Source organism: Taeniopygia guttata, chromosome 3 (assembly GCF_048771995.1).
Source record: "Taeniopygia guttata chromosome 3, bTaeGut7.mat, whole genome shotgun sequence".
Classification (NCBI taxonomy): Eukaryota; Metazoa; Chordata; class Aves; order Passeriformes; family Estrildidae; genus Taeniopygia; species Taeniopygia guttata.
In genome coordinates this window covers 82150829-82167528 of record NC_133027.1, presented here as the reverse complement: position 1 = coordinate 82167528, position 16700 = coordinate 82150829, and the positions used below count along the sequence as shown (strand labels likewise).

The 16700-nt window shown below is 36.9% G+C and overlaps 1 protein-coding gene across 14 annotated transcripts in view; it reads right to left on the bottom strand.

Annotated features, from left to right (window-relative positions):
- The window catches only part of LTBP1 (latent transforming growth factor beta binding protein 1), a 184451-nt gene that overhangs the window by 115793 nt on the left and 51958 nt on the right, over positions 1 to 16700 (bottom strand). For 9 of the 14 annotated variants that reach the window (XM_012572450.5, XM_030268501.4, XM_030268499.4 and 6 more), the window contains one exon: positions 3195 to 3362. In XM_012572450.5, coding sequence (XP_012427904.5) covers positions 3195 to 3362 — 168 coding nt within the window. Of the gene's footprint in view, positions 1 to 3194; positions 3759 to 16700 lie in introns of those variants that run through there. The other 5 variants (XM_041715276.2, XM_030268507.4, XM_072927210.1 and 2 more) reach the window with 4 other exon arrangements.

The following is a 16700-nucleotide window of genomic DNA, read 5'->3' as shown; positions in this document are numbered from 1 at the left end:
AAAACTCATGTGCTATTCTATTCCCATCCTTTCCTATGCACACATATTGACCCTGTTTTACAAGCCTCAGTAGATGCATCAGGACTGGAATATCATATAAACTGCACATGCACCAATCCAATAAGATACATCTATTCAGCAGAAGTTTCCACTCAGATTAAATGCTTTCATTCTCCAAGCCAATGAAATATTGGAGGTTGGTTAGTTTAGTTGCAACATATCCCATTCACAAAATGACACTGCAAAAAACCCCCAAGTTTCACTGAAGCAGCCTGGCAATCAAAGAGGTCATTCCTTTTAAATACTAAGCTTTCATCACCTTAAATTGCAGTGCTAGGAGCTATTCTTTACCACAGCCAAAAATCTCAGTTACCTGAGAAAAGCAGCATTCCCCCTAGTCCTTCCCTTGTTGTGGGTTTTTGTTTTTAATGGCTTATCCATATTGTATAAAATGTTTAGGAAACGGGATTTGTTCCTTGCCCGGGCTTGCTGCTACCAAACTTCAGCTGAATTGACAAACTGCACACATTTTAAGAATCTGAAATAATCCATGACAAAGCTTGAGTAGCTGTAGTACAGGTATTGCAACTTATTCTCTCTGACAATGTAGTGCTTAAAAAGTTCAGCACAAAGTTGAAAAGAAACAAAAAAAATTACTCTGGCTCAATATTAGAAATAATTTATTATTAAGAACAAGGCAAACTGATGTCTAACTAATCTGTCATCTGAGAACCTGAATTCAGTCTCGTGTACTAGAATGCTGCTCCTGCTACAGAAATGCATTTTAAATTTTTCCAAATAGGGCATGTGACTGTTTTCTCTGGTTTTAGGAAGAACATATATTTTTTTAAAAATATACTGAAAAAGTGCTGTTCACTGCTTTAAATATGTATTTCTGACATGACATTCTGTTTCATGGTGCATTTTAAATACCAAGTCATCTAAATAAGAATTTCCACACATTTTGGCTTAACAGTAAGTAAGGAAGTTTAGAACAGGGACTTCAAAGCAAAACTATTAATTTTAAAGAAGTTAAACATAATTCAGCTGTTAAAAATATGAAGTTAATGATCTTGGAAGACACAAATTACTTCTGCTTTATGTATCAGGAGATACCAGGACAAGCCCAAGCTAGTGAGAGGCACTACTTAGAGAACAGACATGAAAAATTATTTCAGTAGTATGTACTTAAAACTCTGATTCAAAAGCTCCTGAAAACTGTGATTGGTGAAACAATTCAATCTACAGTTACAGGATTCCAATTCTCCAGTTATTAAGAAGTTCATGCAGCATTTTTATATTTATTTGGAGATCCTCTAAGTGCTAGTTCAGACCTTCTTATTCTTCTGTGAAAATGACAATACCTAGAGCTGCCCTAAATTCTTATCATCTTTTACATGTAATAGGGAAGATAGCTAACGCCAAGTTAAAAATCCTTATCCATGTGCTTGCTTTTATACATTGTTATACATTTTTTATATTTTTTATACATTTTTCAGCAGAAGACTCCCTTATCTTTCCATCGAGGATCACAATAGGCTGCTTTTGTTGAATGTTTCTAGCAGCCCGTTGTACCCAGTGCGCCAGAGCTGCGTGGCCTGAGGCCAGGAAGGAAGGTGTGGAACACGTCTTCACAGGTCAATTTCCACTCTCCAAGTTTTCAAGTATTTGAGAGAAGGTCATGTTACAGCACAGATTTACATAGCAGACAAGTTACATGACTGCCTGTTCTCAGCATTTCATAATTTCGATAGAAAAATTAGGTCAAATGAAAGGGGGGAAGAATAACCCTATCCTTTCATGCTAGTCAGAAAATTAAACAAAAACCTTACTTAGCTGGGATTCTTGTCAAAACCTTGGTAAAAATCTGCATTGGCAGTAAACACAAATTAAAATTATAAGGTTTACCATTCCTTTACAAAATATTTTTTTTGGTACCTCCAAACTACCACAAACAAACCCCAAAATTTGCTCTATTCTTTTTTTAAAACACTGATTTTACTATTAGTCCAAACCACATAGATTTTTACAAACATGCATACTATGAAGGAATGAGCTTGTAATTCAAGGGCTTTTCCCCACAGCCTGACAGTCTAGTAGGAGTGTTAAAAGAAGGAACGGCTCTATCATCTGTCCAGAAGAAAAGAATAATAGTTTCAAATGGTTTCCCCCCCCACCCTCAGAGCATGAAATACACTGCACTTGAAAAACGGCAATATTGGCCAGCCTCAGCACTGCCTGAACTCTATGTTTATTCTAGACAGAGACTAAAATTACAGTGCTCATATTTGGCATTCTTTGACTAGAAATTCACTTTCTTTTTTTTCCAGAAAACAACACTGATATTTTCAGGATAACTACAAAATTACTTTCCAAGAGCAGCTCAGGGTATCATAATGTGAAATGACAAATTTGAAGTGTTTAGGTATGTACACATATATCTGTATATCTTAACTTACAAGGCAAATAATTGCACACAAATACCTATTTAATATACAGTTAAAATATGCTAATCATTATCCTAGGTAGCTTTCAGGCTTTGTTTCAACAGAGTCAAAGAGTTGTAGGGTTTAGTCTGGCATACTGTTGATACTCTTACTGAGCAAGCAGAAAGAATAAACAAAGAAATTACTGTCTTCAATAACTTTAATTAGGCTTAACATTATTTCAGTTTCTTAAAATACCAAACATGAAATCTGACTTACTTTCAGCAGTAAGAAATGTTTTAAGCTGCTGCATATTTAGGAAGGGTTGTAGTTTTAAGGAGCTGCTGAACAAATTTCTGAAGACAGTCACTGTTAGCTGTTCACAAGGTTTTATGTGCATTTGATACATATTAAACATGTAAAAAACAGGAAACATAACTTTTTGTGTAATCTGTCATTTTCCCTATTTACTAACACGAACTCTGAGGAAGGAATTTTAGCAAAAGCTTCAGCTTAGCATGTTGCATCCCTGCATCTTAAAATTCAGATGAAAAACATGGGAGCTTTTTTCCTCTGACACAAAAGGAACTTTTGGGAACATTTACGAAGGACACCAGAAAGCTTGTGTAGCATACAATGGTTCCTACACAGCAGAGCCCTCCAAACAAAGAGGAACAGATGCACAACTGGTATTAATAAGAAAACATCTCCTCCCTCTGTTAGTCAAGAGAGGACAGCTAAGGACAAATACAGTTTCAGGGTACTTACCTACTCGGAAGTTAGTGGCTGTCAGAGTGTCAGCAGCATGGCCGTTTTCACTGATCAGGGTGGTTGTATTTCCCTTCTCACAGTTGTTCTGACAGTTGCCTTTGGTACAAGTCACTTTACAGATGCTGGGTGTAAAGACCACCTTGATGCGACCAGTGTGATTTCCCACTGTCAGCCGAGGCAAAGAGAAAAAGAAAAATAAACAGATCACTTTGGTATCCATTGATTTCTTTCAAAAAGTTTTTTGGGGAAAAAAAAAGGCACGGGTCGGGGGAAGGCAACAGGTCTACAGGAGGAGGGCAGTCTGCAGTGCTCTCTCTCATAGATCTCCAGTGGTGTCTCTGAAACAGGAGTAGGAAGCTTAGCAAACAGAACTCCGGGATCCGCTCCAAAACCGCATTTAAAGTCAAGTCACTGGAGTGGGATTAGTAATCACAATGCTGCACTTTATTCACAGGCAGACAAAGAGCAATACCAAGGGCATGACAGCTTAAATAGCCAACCCTGACAGGCAGATGCAATGTAAAGAGCTGGCTGTGCACCTAGAGGTGAATAAACTCTTGTGTACTCCTACATACTTTTGCTGTTTCTGCACTTACTAAGTCACTATTTGTAGCTCAACCCCTGGAAACGTTTTAGGCATGCGGCATGTCTGAAAACATCTGTCTCGAATCTCCTGGCACCCCAGCCTGAAGTGGTCAAACCTTGTGACGCAGCTGCATGGACCCATTTTTTCTTCACAGTTTTTTGGCACTATTTTTCCACAAGAATTTACATATTATAGACTGAGCTCCACTGTCAGCCTTTGTTTTAGTAATAAATAGCTCAGAGAAAAGAATGAGAATTACCAGTGCCTTAAAATACTGAGATCAAAGATAAAAAATGGCTAGATTCTATTTTTTTATATACTACCCTGTAGTAATTAAAAAAAAATTGAATGTAATAAAGACTGCATAAGCACTACTTTGTTACTAAGCTAGTTATAAGAATTTCTTGTTACAGAATTATATGCAAAACCAGATTTATTTGATTCTATACCTAACAGCTGAAGACAAAAACTCTATTAAAACTAATTTCCAGGAAAAATGGGGAAAAGAACAGATTCCATTTGCAATTATTTTAAAAGAAAACATTTCGTCCTCTGCATACTACTAATAAATCCAGCAAGTTCTTCAAAATATATCATAGCATCTTTGTGGAAACTATTAATAACTTTCATATCAAACCTAAGAATGCCAAGAAATGATGCACAGAAAGAGAAGAATCTCTTCTTCCTGATGTCATAGAAATAAAGTTGCTGGATAGTTGCCTAGCCTAGTTCATGAAATACCTTCCAGACAAACACTTTTTTGAAAATAACAAGAAAATCTTACAAATCTTCCAATTTTGAAAGAATATAAAGCCTCCTTATTTCTGGGTCTTCATAAACAAAGAAATTTAAACAGTTGTGACAATTGTTTTGTCTACAGTAAAGGCATTCCTCTATTTGAACAGCAGCTGTAGTACAGATGCTCCCACCTTATTCTCCATAAACAATTCTTAAAAAAGGAAAAGCCTTGACAGATACAAGAATAAAATATTTTGATCAAAGCCGAATATTATAATTTAAAAGACATCTTGGATTTTAGGATGCCATACATTTCTTACAAAAATGAATACACCTTAAACAGATATAAGGGATCTATGAACTGCTGAGGGTAGAATTTTTAAGGTTTTTTTAAAGCATAGCTTCACAAGCAATATTGCCATCTTTGTATTTTACTTGCATAGTTTTATATATATATATTTTCCTAGAAAAGAGTCCATTTTATAGCTTATATTTTCAGACGTTTCAGCAATACTTTTCCTTTAGGATGTGATCTAATTAGAAAAACAGGGGTAGGTGAGTCAGAAAAGTTGGTCCTGCCTACACTGTAGAAACCAGTATTGGGGGACCAAAACAAGCTTTCTGGCTCAACTAAACAAAACCAAACAAATAATTTGACTTTGTCAGTGTTGGAAGGGCAGAAAATGCAGAGCTCAATACGAGATGGAGCTTACAGTGCAAACACTGAAACTGAATGGTCACATGGTTTGTGTTCCTATGGCATGGGGAAGGAATATGGGAGAAAAGTGGAAGCTAAGCAGGTCTGATTCTTCTACTTGATCCCCAGAGATGTTTTGTACAAACAAGTACACCTCCTACCAAGAAATATTCTGTACAACATGTCCACAAAGAACAGGTTTGACCATAGTCCCACCACAGCACCTGGCACAACCATAGCTGAGTTATAAGAAACTGCCATTTTCTATCTACCTAGGAGATGAGAATTCGACATGAAATTGTGCAGGGACAGATCAACAGGTTTGTCATCCTCACCTTCCCAGAGGGACACCTTTCAGTAAGTCTTGTCCCCTCAGCTCTGCTGAGTGTTAACTTGGGACACGAAGCTCATGAAGACAATAGTGTTGTTAGTGCTAAATACACCTACTCTGCAGTTAATGCATTTGGTACCAGCAGTCTAGAAGAACCATCCACATGTGTTGCATTCAATAAAATGTGCTATTTGTGAACCCAAGCAGCTCTTTTGAATGTGACCAAGCTAAAAGCGCAATATATTGTCTGCACACCCAGGGTTAGGCCCAGAGTTATGTTTTTGAAATAGTAAAGATGAAACTAAACCATCATTTAATTCTCCTTCACAGTATTCTGTACGATGATGTTGAGTGCTGAGCTATATACTTGGGCATAGTGTTCACAACAAAAAAAAATTTAAAATAATTTTTACCAGAAAATCCTGTAGCACAATTATTTTAGTAAAAGAGATGCCTTTTTATGAGAGTCAACAGAAATGGTAAAATTTGCTCTTCAATGCTTTTGGATGAGAAAATACTAGTATCTAAGTTTAGGATTAACAGTACTTTCAAAAATACAGATCACTATCTAGAGGCCTAAAGAATAAAACAATCTTTATGTGGAGTTTTTCAGGAACAAGTCTTAAAAACAACATGATGAAAGCCCTAGCCTTTACAAATATTAAAATCATTATTCAGCACAGTTTTTAATAGAATATCTTGAGTTAGAAGGTACTTACACAGAGTCCAGCTCCTGGTTCTGCACAGGACACCCCAAGAGTCACATCATGTGCCTGAGAGCATTGTCCAAACGTTTCTTGAGCTCTGTCAGGCTGGTGCTGTGACCACTTCTCTGGGAAGCCTATTCCAGTTCCCAAACAGCTGCTAGGAGAAGAACCTTTTCCTAATATCCAGCCAAAACTTTCCCTGACACAACTCCAGGCCATGCCCTTGGGTGCTGTCACTGTCACCACAGAGCAGAGATCAGTGTCTGCCCTTCCCCTTCCCCCCATGAGGAAGTTGTAGCTGCAGTGAGGTCTCCCCTCAGTCTCCTCCAGGCTGAACAGACCAAATGGCCTCAGCTGCTCCTCATACGGCTTCTCCTCAAGGCCCTTCCTGTTTTCATGGTCCTTCTTTGGACACTGTCCAATTGCTTTATAGGCTTCTTATAGTGTGGCACCCAAAACTGCGTTGAAGAGCAGTGACCCTAAAATGTAGCCCTATGGACACCCACTAGTCACTAGTCACCAGCCTGATGTAACCCCATTTACTACAACCCTTTGTGCTTAACCTGTCAGCTGGTTGGTAAACCATCACATGATGTGTTTATCTAGCTGTCTGCTAGTTATTTTTGCTATAAAGCAAATTCTCATATATTCCTGTTTTGATAGTTGCAAAGGGACAGAAATAAGACACCTTCATATTCTTTAGACATGGGAAGATTTTCTCCATCTTTCTTAGATTTATGAAAACTATAAAAAACACTTAGTTTGCTCTTTTGACTTTGGACTAGTTCATATTAAAGGACAGTGTATTTTTAAGCATACTGAGTATTTTCTTCAAATTCCAGAACCTCTACTGATGATGCCACTGTGACATAGGCATGACAAAATCTGCAGCTTAGATTCAAATCAAATCCATTTTTGGAAAAAATTGATAGTGCTGCAACAACACACCTGGAATAATTTTTTTAAAATACATATATAGACAGATGTAAATCACTCTTCTAGACCAATTTTAAACATGTGCAAATGAAACACCTCACTGTGCTCCTAAGTATAACAGCAAACTGAAAAAATACAAATATGAGACCAGATAAACAAAAAAGCCTAATAAAAAAAAACAAAAGTAGAAGATGAAAACACCAAATAAATAGCAAAAATACTGAAGAAAATGGCCAAACTAAAGACAGACTGTTGTTTCAATAAAGACAAGACAATCAAGATGACTAACAGTGGATAAAACTGCATCCCTCAGCCAGACACCACAGTCACAATGAGATTCAGCCAACAGCACCATCATCCTGCCTCCTAGTCCAGGCTCTCTTATACTTAAGAGCCCTGTGATACATTTGTCAAAAGAGATCAGTGGAAGAATGTAGCCATAATTTCCAAAACCTGTAAAACTATTGAGCCAGATTAAAAAAAAAAAAAAAAAAAGTCTGGGTAAAGTGATGAGATTTTAGTTGAAAGTTGGCATGGTATGCATGTGATTTGTTTCCATCTCTGTAAGTCACTATGATATCATGAACACAACAAACTCCTGCTGTGATAAATTTATGATTTAGCAACAACTGCAGGAGAACTGGAAAATGCAAGCAAAAGGATTTCTTAATAGAAGCCTTTCTGCCCCCACTATCCATTATGACAATTTTTTTACCCTTGCATTAGCAAAAAAGGTGAAGTAGTTAAGACAGGGGAGGTGGTAGGTTTTATGTTCAGGTGGCCACAATAGCTTACACAGCCATGCCTGGAAAGAACTGTATAGGAGGAAGGATTCCTCCTCAGCCCCCTGAGTTGTTGTGTAATGCAACTCAGACTTGTTTCTTCTGAGAAAATTTCTATAAACACTTCTTTTCCTTGGGTTTATGGCTGCTCTCACAGCTCCAACATTCTGACAGTATTCAATAGCTGCAGCGGAGCTCAGATGATTTGTGGTATGTCCCTGTTTTGCAGGAAGACAATGGGCTAGCAACACTAGTGAAAGCAGGACTGGTATTCAGTTAAATAGATAACTACATAGGTCAAGGGGCAAAGAGAATAAAATATTTTAATGTGTCAAAAACATTGATGTTATTTGTGTGATTGTTTTGTGCTTCACAGTGATCTAACCAAAAGGATTCACAATTAAAAAAAACAAACTCACAAACAGTGGCTTCTACCAGCTGAGTACACTGGTACGTAGAGTAGCTTATGGACACATCTCCCATATTCCTTGTACACAGATTTCTAAAACTATTTTAAGAAGCCAGTTTGGGTGGGGGTTGTTGTTCTCTTTTTTTTTGTTGTTGTTGTTTTTTTATTGTTTTGGGGTTTTTTTTAATGCCTTCACTTATGACAAATATCGTGAGGCAAATCTCCTAAGGAAACAACTAGCAGAACTATAAGCATTCCATCAGTACCTCCAATAATGATATACGCAACTCTCTTTTCATTACACTCTACCTCTGCATTGCTCCCAGTATGTTTATCTACACAGTGTGTTATCAGACCTGAAGATTCTATTTTAAACTTACATTATCTTCACAATGAGAATAGATTATTTCAGGCTATTTCACATTTTCAAATTATAACCATGATGCATGAGGAGACCATTTAAAATTAAATCTTCTAAAATCAAACCCAATTAGCTTTTAAACAGCTAATAGATTCAACATTTTAAATTCTTAGATGATGAACACTGTCTTTTTTCTTAGATAAATGCTGAAACAAAAAGATCCCCAAAAAAAACCCACCAAAACCAAGCAACAAAAAAAGAAAAAGAAAAAAAAAAGAGAAACAAAACAAAAAAAACACAACAAAAGAAGCAGAAGGAAATTACTTATTTCCTAAAAAAGGTGTATCCCAGTTATTTCACCAATCCACCTGGTTTAGTCCTTACACTAGATATGCTTGTTCAGCTAAAAGGAAAGATGACATTGTATAAAAACCAGCCACACAAGTAAGACAATTAAGCTCTTAGAACTATTGTCAAATGACCTTTTTACACTTTTGTCAATATATGACAAGTTCTGTCTTGTCACCACCTAGTCATCAATTAAAAATAAAATTAAAAAACCCAATCAACAATAAAAACCTAGTTTGCGAAGATCAGAACAAGCTGAACTTAGCTGTCATACAACTTAGAAACAGGATCATCTAGAAGATTTATAATATTAGAAACTAAAGAAGGAAAAAAAAAACACAGAAAAAAAAATAAAGACACACTAGATTGGCATATAGGCCAGAGGCAGATTTTCCCTAAATTTTTGATTACACATTGAGCAAAAAACAGGCTTTAAAAGGCACAGAAAGGGCTGAAAGAGATTCTGAGAAATCACTTAATCTCCCATCTTCATTTTCCCAGGATAAAACAGCAACTTTAAACAAAACATTTGTCCAGACTGTCCTCAAACCCCTTCTATTATGCAGATTCTACAGCCTCTCCAAAGAATTTATTCCAGCACTTCAGCCTCGCTTATAGTAAAGGTATTCCTAATAAGTAACCCACATTTTCCCTGTAGCAACTCAAGCAAACTACTGCCCTGCTTTATCTACAGCAAGCTTTAACAAAACATTATTCCTCTGTGGATCATTTTCTAACATACTTGAAGACCACTGCCATCAATCTCCCTCAGTCTCATTTTGACCAGACCAAAACCATCTAAACAGTCAGTCTAACAGCCTGTATTTTGCAGATCTACATCTTTTTTGTTTTGCTTTTGATACCAGTCACTTGGTCCTAATTTTTCTTCACAAACCCTGTCCAAAACCACACTATACTGCAGCTGAGGTGGAGAGAGCAGCAGAATTACTTAACACAGCTTTACTTAAAATGCTTCTATGATTTTAATTTATTTTTGTTTCCCAACAATGCACTGATACTTCACACCCAGAACCAATCTGCAGGATAGGCCAAAGGGGCACACATCTCACAAATCCCTCTCTGATCTGTTGATACAGGTATCATCCCAGTAAAACAAATATAGAACATCCCCTGCACAACCTTACCAGGACTGAGCTCAACCGTTACTCTGCTCTGAGCACAGGAGTAAAATATCCTGTGTTCAAACCTCACCCATCTAAAAATCATGCAGACTATAAGTCTTAATCATTCTGTAACAGTCACAAGCACAAACAAGTCTGAAAACTGCATGGATTAAATAAAGGCAAGGCACAGCTGTTGAGTAATTTGACTTTTGGCTTCAATATACAATGTCTACCTTTGCTCTTTCCAAAACTTTGGTTATTGCTCCCTAGGTCACCTCACAGCCAGTTCTCTTTTCACAAGCATTGGGAGAAATTAGACATGACAATGAAATTAAAAATAAGATTATCCAGATTTATTTCCTCCAAGATCCAATGTCTTCTCTAATGCTTAAATGTACACCCCCAGTTCTGCATGAGGTGAAGTCTATGTGTGCACATCCACCCAGTCAAACACTGCGAGCAAGATGACAGCATGGCAAGCTGTACTTGATGTAACATGTCTAGACAGCTGTAGGAACACATTATTGAAATGTAATTAGTTTAGCACTCCTACTTTTTGTTGTTTCTGTACTTCATATTTTTGCTTCATTGTATGATGTTAAATATATTTCATTAGTTGTTACACCTTAACCTTTGATTTCATCGCTTTCCAAGTACTCAGTTCCACTGTCTTGATGCAAACTAAAAGGCTTCCAAAAAAGCAAAACACGATCCAACTACTTAACATGACAGTAACTGAAGAGGGATATGCACTGATATTTTTGTTGCAATTCTTATTGCCACTATTGCTATTACACACTTCTCAAGACACCTATTTCTGACTAGCCATATCTTTACATCTTCACATCACTTCTTCCTCCTGTCTTGCTAAGAAGCTCCTACCACAATCTTCTCCCTCCAGTCAGAACTGAGCTCTCAGACTTCCTGCTTCTATCTCACCCTTGTTTCTCTACCCTCTTTTTAAGCTCTGCTTGCTTCTTCAGCTTGCTTAACAAACAGGAAAAGAAATAATTTCAAAAGAAAATTTGATGCTTCCAGGAAGCATTAGATAGGAAGCTTCCAGGAAGGAAGAAGGTAACTGAAAAGAAAATAGGGAAAGTGGTTTTTCCCTTCCTGATTATCAAAGGGATACAATCTCTTCCTTGCTCTCTGTCAAGGAACAGAACAGAGAATACCACTATCTTCCTCATCACCACCTCCTACCACCCTCCAAAACATTTACAATTTTTAGTAGTCTATTCTAGGAGAGGCAAAGAACCCATTCTTCAATTATCTCAATCTCAGTTTAAAATAGAGATGAGTGTGAACAGTGTACTGTTTGAAGTCATTTACCGCAACACTTGTTTCATTCAAGTAGGTTTCCTCTATTAATTTTGACAAATTCCAAAAAGCTCTCGACTATCTGCAACACAGGTTTTTTGTGTTTTCTATGGACAGCTTCATTTAAAAGTACCAAAGGGGCATATGCAGACACAAGTGCTGAGATTGTTTAGAAAGACCTGTGTTTACATGCCACAAGCCCTATGCGGATAAATTTTCTCACTGACACAGCCTTTTAGAGCAGGAGAGGAATTCACAGAAATTACATTCAATTTTGTCCTGTAGAAACCTATAACGTACAAATCACACAGATTTGAAATCTGAGGTCTTTGCCAGCAGGTTTATAAATCACCTTTTGTCTTCCTTGTCTTTTTGACCACTACAAGGATTCTTTATATACAATCCTCAGGCACTGAACATCCTGTCTTAAACTACAGCCATTCTCCCTGGTAATGAGATACATAACTATAATTTCCCTTCACATAGTTGAGAGTGATCAGAAAAAGGTACCAACCCAAACAGAGCATGCAGTGTGGTTTGATGTAATGGCTTCAACTCATTTCAATAAACTTATTGGGCAATAATTATTTTAATCTGTATTGCATTTATTTTGTTTAAATAAATTATATTTAAACTAGATCCACAAATGGTTATGATGATAAAAGGCTAAATTTTAGCCTTGAGTTACACCATTTATCAGTCCTAGGTCTCTTTTCCAAGGGATGAGAGAAATTGATTGCATGGAGCAAGCAGAACATTGAACAGGAGTGTGCCCAACCCATTCAGAAGTAAATGCTGATGACCTAAGACTGCTTAGTTCAAATCCTTAGTTCAAGACTGCTTAGTTTAAGGCTCAAACACTTTTCTTTGAAGAACTATGTGACTTCACTTCAGCTGTATTCTAGATACCACTATGACTGCTATATAGCAGTCTTGGGGAGCTTAATCCTGTGGCTGAGTTCAGCTGAGTGTACTTTTAAGGATAGGCAGGCAGTCAAGGGCTTCAGCTGCAATTTCAAATATGAATTACACAAAATATTAGCACCAAGATGGCCTAACTTTCCCAGAGTGAAGTACTTGTCCTGAAACAAAACTTCAAGCTCTTCAAGCATCTCATGCTCAAGTTCACATCAGTGCTTCAGGTTTGAGGCTGGATACTACTCCAGCTGTAAGCACAGCATTCAGGTGAACAAGGCTTTTTAAGCTCCTATTCAAATTATCCAGCTTCTTAGGTATGTAAGCATACCTAGAGCAAAAAGGCTTTTACTTGAGTGATATGGTAGCAAAGACCCAAAAGCCACATTTAGACACAGACCTACATCTAAGGCACATAGCTAGGGTTAGGGTTACAATCCTCATCTCGGCTGTAATAAAGCAGCAGTAACTTTACAGCCCACCGCAAGCAATTTTCCACTGATGTAAGCTGCTGCAATGCACAGTCTGATAATGAAGTCAACATATTTACACACAAACTTACAACCATATGGGAGCTTTAATATTACCAGCTAAATACTATGCCACTGTCCACTTTATCAACCAGACTCTTTCATGAGGTGATCTGAATTCAGTCTTATACACTGAGAATGAGACTCACTGCAATCTTAAATTCAGTACTCATCTGAAATTATGCCTTTTCCCCAATGTTATGATTTAGGCTTCTTTCACAATAATAGTACAAATATTAGAAAACAGTATTACAAATCTCAAGCTGGAAGAGCATAACTGTAAATAAATATATAAATAAATAACTTATCAAGAAAATAAATTCTGGAGAGAGTTTCCCCCTCCCAACATACACAACTACCTCAAATGAAAAAAAGGTCTAAATTGCAAGAGCTTATAATTCCTAGGAGGAATAGGGAATAAAAATTAAATTAATATTATCTTACTAAAGTATATCCACTTGACATCTCATTTCCTGAAGGGAAACAACCAAAAAGCACTAGGGAAGTCAACAAACTGAAAACAGCGACAAAGGACAGGACATAGAGGAATTAAGTTAAAAATGAGTACAGCCCCCTCTGCATGCTGAATCACCATTAAAAATCCTCTCTCAGCAGTATATAAAGCCAAGATGGTTTTTTCCCCCCTAATTTTCTGAAGAGGGAAAAAATGACAACAGACATAAGGATGTCACTGATTCTGAAATCTCAGCTTCACAGGGATGAACCTTCTTACAGTAATTTTTTTGTCTACATTTGTTCATTCTTTCTAGCATAGGCAATGGCACTGACAGAAGAGCACTTTCATAACTTCTGTGAAGAAAACCAGACTCAGCTACTTGCAACAATTGGAATCAATTCTTGATATCAAAGCAGCTCTTGATACTACAGCAACTCTAGAGTTAGCCAGGCTAAGGGACTTTTAATGTATAATTGTGTGGGTTCAATTGGTCTCTATATCCACCTAAATTAACATTTTTAAAACATCATAAAGGCTTTCCCCTACAGAATTTTCTGGAAAACCTCTTTTTATCTTCTTGAGAAATTTTTGCGTTTGGAGCCAATACTCTTTCATCTCAGAAGTTCAGATGCATTTGTCTCGGTCTGTATTTTCCCCCAGCAATTACATGCTTTGAACTGATTTTAATTCTGATTGCCAGAGCACCATGTTTTTCCAACATTCTTCCTCATTCTGCAGTACATCTGTCTCTATATTTTAAAGCATAGAGATGGGAATTCATTTTTGGATGAATGCAACATTTAAAACAGTTTCTATAAAAGCACCATCAGCCTTTGCCTGTCAGGCAAACATTTATTTTCTAATGAGCTCAGGGCTATAAAATATTTTCAGAATCCAAAGAGAAAAAATACAGTGCATTTTTGGGGGGGGTGCTGATTTTCTGGCCTCCTCAATTGTGAGCCCTTTATGGACACAAAAACAATCACAAAGACAGCTTAGCAAGGGTATTGTTAGAATGCCTAGAACAACAGTATACTGAGTGAAATAGCTTGCATTTATACAGAGCTATTCTGTGTCCAAGGTTTTCAAAGAAGTCTATAGTCTTTTATAATTGCTAAACAAACTGTATTCATTTGTTAGTTATTTTTTCAGAATTTGTCACTCCATTTTTTGAAGAAAAAGCAAACTAAATTTGCTTCTTGGTTTGCTAGTTAGCTGCATTAATGTGAATCTACATAACTCAATTTGTACCTAGAATTTAGCCTGTTGTTTCTAAGTCTCACTGGAATGAAAAGTAAACTTTAACTGGCTGTTACAAATCACCATACTGTTCAATAGCAGGAAGAATAATGCTCTTAAATGGAAGAGAGGAAAAGAATGCTTCACACTAAAATTGTTCTTTGAAAAAGCCGCAGTGCTGTTTGACCCTGATGCTGACAGGAACAAAATTTTTTCTTAAACTTTTTAGTTTATCTCTTAAAAATCCCTTCTGCCTCTGGAATGAGAGGACAGGCTTTGAACACACATGCATTTGAGAAAATGAAACAAAAAAGTCCCCAACATTTATGCACTTACCCCATTCTCTTGCAACTGACTATATACAATTTTTGGAGCAATACATGAATGTCAGTTGCCATGAGTGACTGAAGCAAATTTGACTCTGCATTCCCTCCAAAAAGACTATGTTGTAATTGTTCAGTTATTTCTTAATGTTAGTCTTCTAAGTTCATTCTGGTTTCATTCACCTCATTCTGCTGGCTGTACCTTGTTCAGAGTTTGGCCTTAAGATCCTCCCTTATCTCCAAATTTCCCAAAACTTCTAGTTGGGAATATTACCACTGTAATACAATATCCATAAATACATTGATAGGCACAAATTACAGGGATCACAATGTAGTGATCTAGCTAAGAAAAGCCAGAGAGAATTATTTTGCTGTTCATGAAGAGCAGTTCCACAAAGCAATATCAAGAATGGTGGAAAGAGTATCTGACCCAGTGAAGACCAGAGGGAGTTTTTCCTCCAAAGTCTGAACTTGGGTAGAATGTCAAATCATACAGATACATTTATATGCAACACATATCATATCTCTGTGCGCACTTTTTAAAGCAGTAAAATATTTATGCCTTTTGCAGCTGTTTACCCATACTTCCTGGCAGGGAAATACTATTATTATGAAGTAAGTGTCATTTAATGAAGTCAGAATGGGCCAATTCCTCAAAAGTAGTTTAAATTGGAATTTCAAAGTGACACCTGGGATTTGCTCAAATCCACCTCTGAAGTCATCAGTGAAGCCAGCATATGTAATTACACATAAACTTACAGAGGAGATTCACTAAGTTACACTAAGTGTATTGTGCTGCCAATATAGGAAAGCCCTTATTATGCCAAATTTGGAGCAGGGTATTCTGCACATCAGAACTCTTAAGTGCTGGGACATTTTCTTCCACATTAAGTTTATCTCATGTGTATAAACTTATGTAAATATGATGCAATACAATGTATCCACAGTTAGAGGAGTTACATGACTTTCATATTGTTTCAGCTTCATCCTTACACAAGTATTTAAGAGTTGTCCACAGAACCATGAGCAGATCCTAATAGTCCAAAAGCCATACAGGCACATTTGTCCAATTTCTAGCCACAATACATACAACTAAGACACAGTAGGACGCTGCAAGCCCAAATTCACTAAACGTTATGTAACCTTTACTACTTAAATTCCAGACATGTTATCATTTACTACCTAAAGTAGAGACAAGTTCTCTTTAATGAATTTTATAAAGAATTTTGGTGAAGATCTAAACAATCCAATCTACCTAGAAGAAAGTAGTTGTCCATAGTGCTTAATTTTATCAACTTAACATGTAACGTCAATTGCAAAATTCACATACATCTCACATTGTCTTCCTGAATAGAGAGATTAGTCTCATGTTCTTTCTTATCCTCCCTTCTTCCTTGGGATAACTTCATTATACAAACACATGCCTTATTTACTTCACATAATACAATTCCAGTTGTAGGTAAAGTACTCTTGAGTTTTTCTTCTGCTTTCAAAAGTGCATTCTGTAGTTGCCTCAGTCACTAATTAATACATTTTCTCAACATGCCTCTAAAACAGGGAAGTAGTGGCATCATCATTGTGCTTATGAGGAACTGTACCCTGGCGAGAGGGTGTACAAAATTGTCCTCCAGATGCAGGCAACACCAGACAACTGATTTCAGATGCAGAAATTTCACTGTTTTCAGCTCAATGGGCAAAAC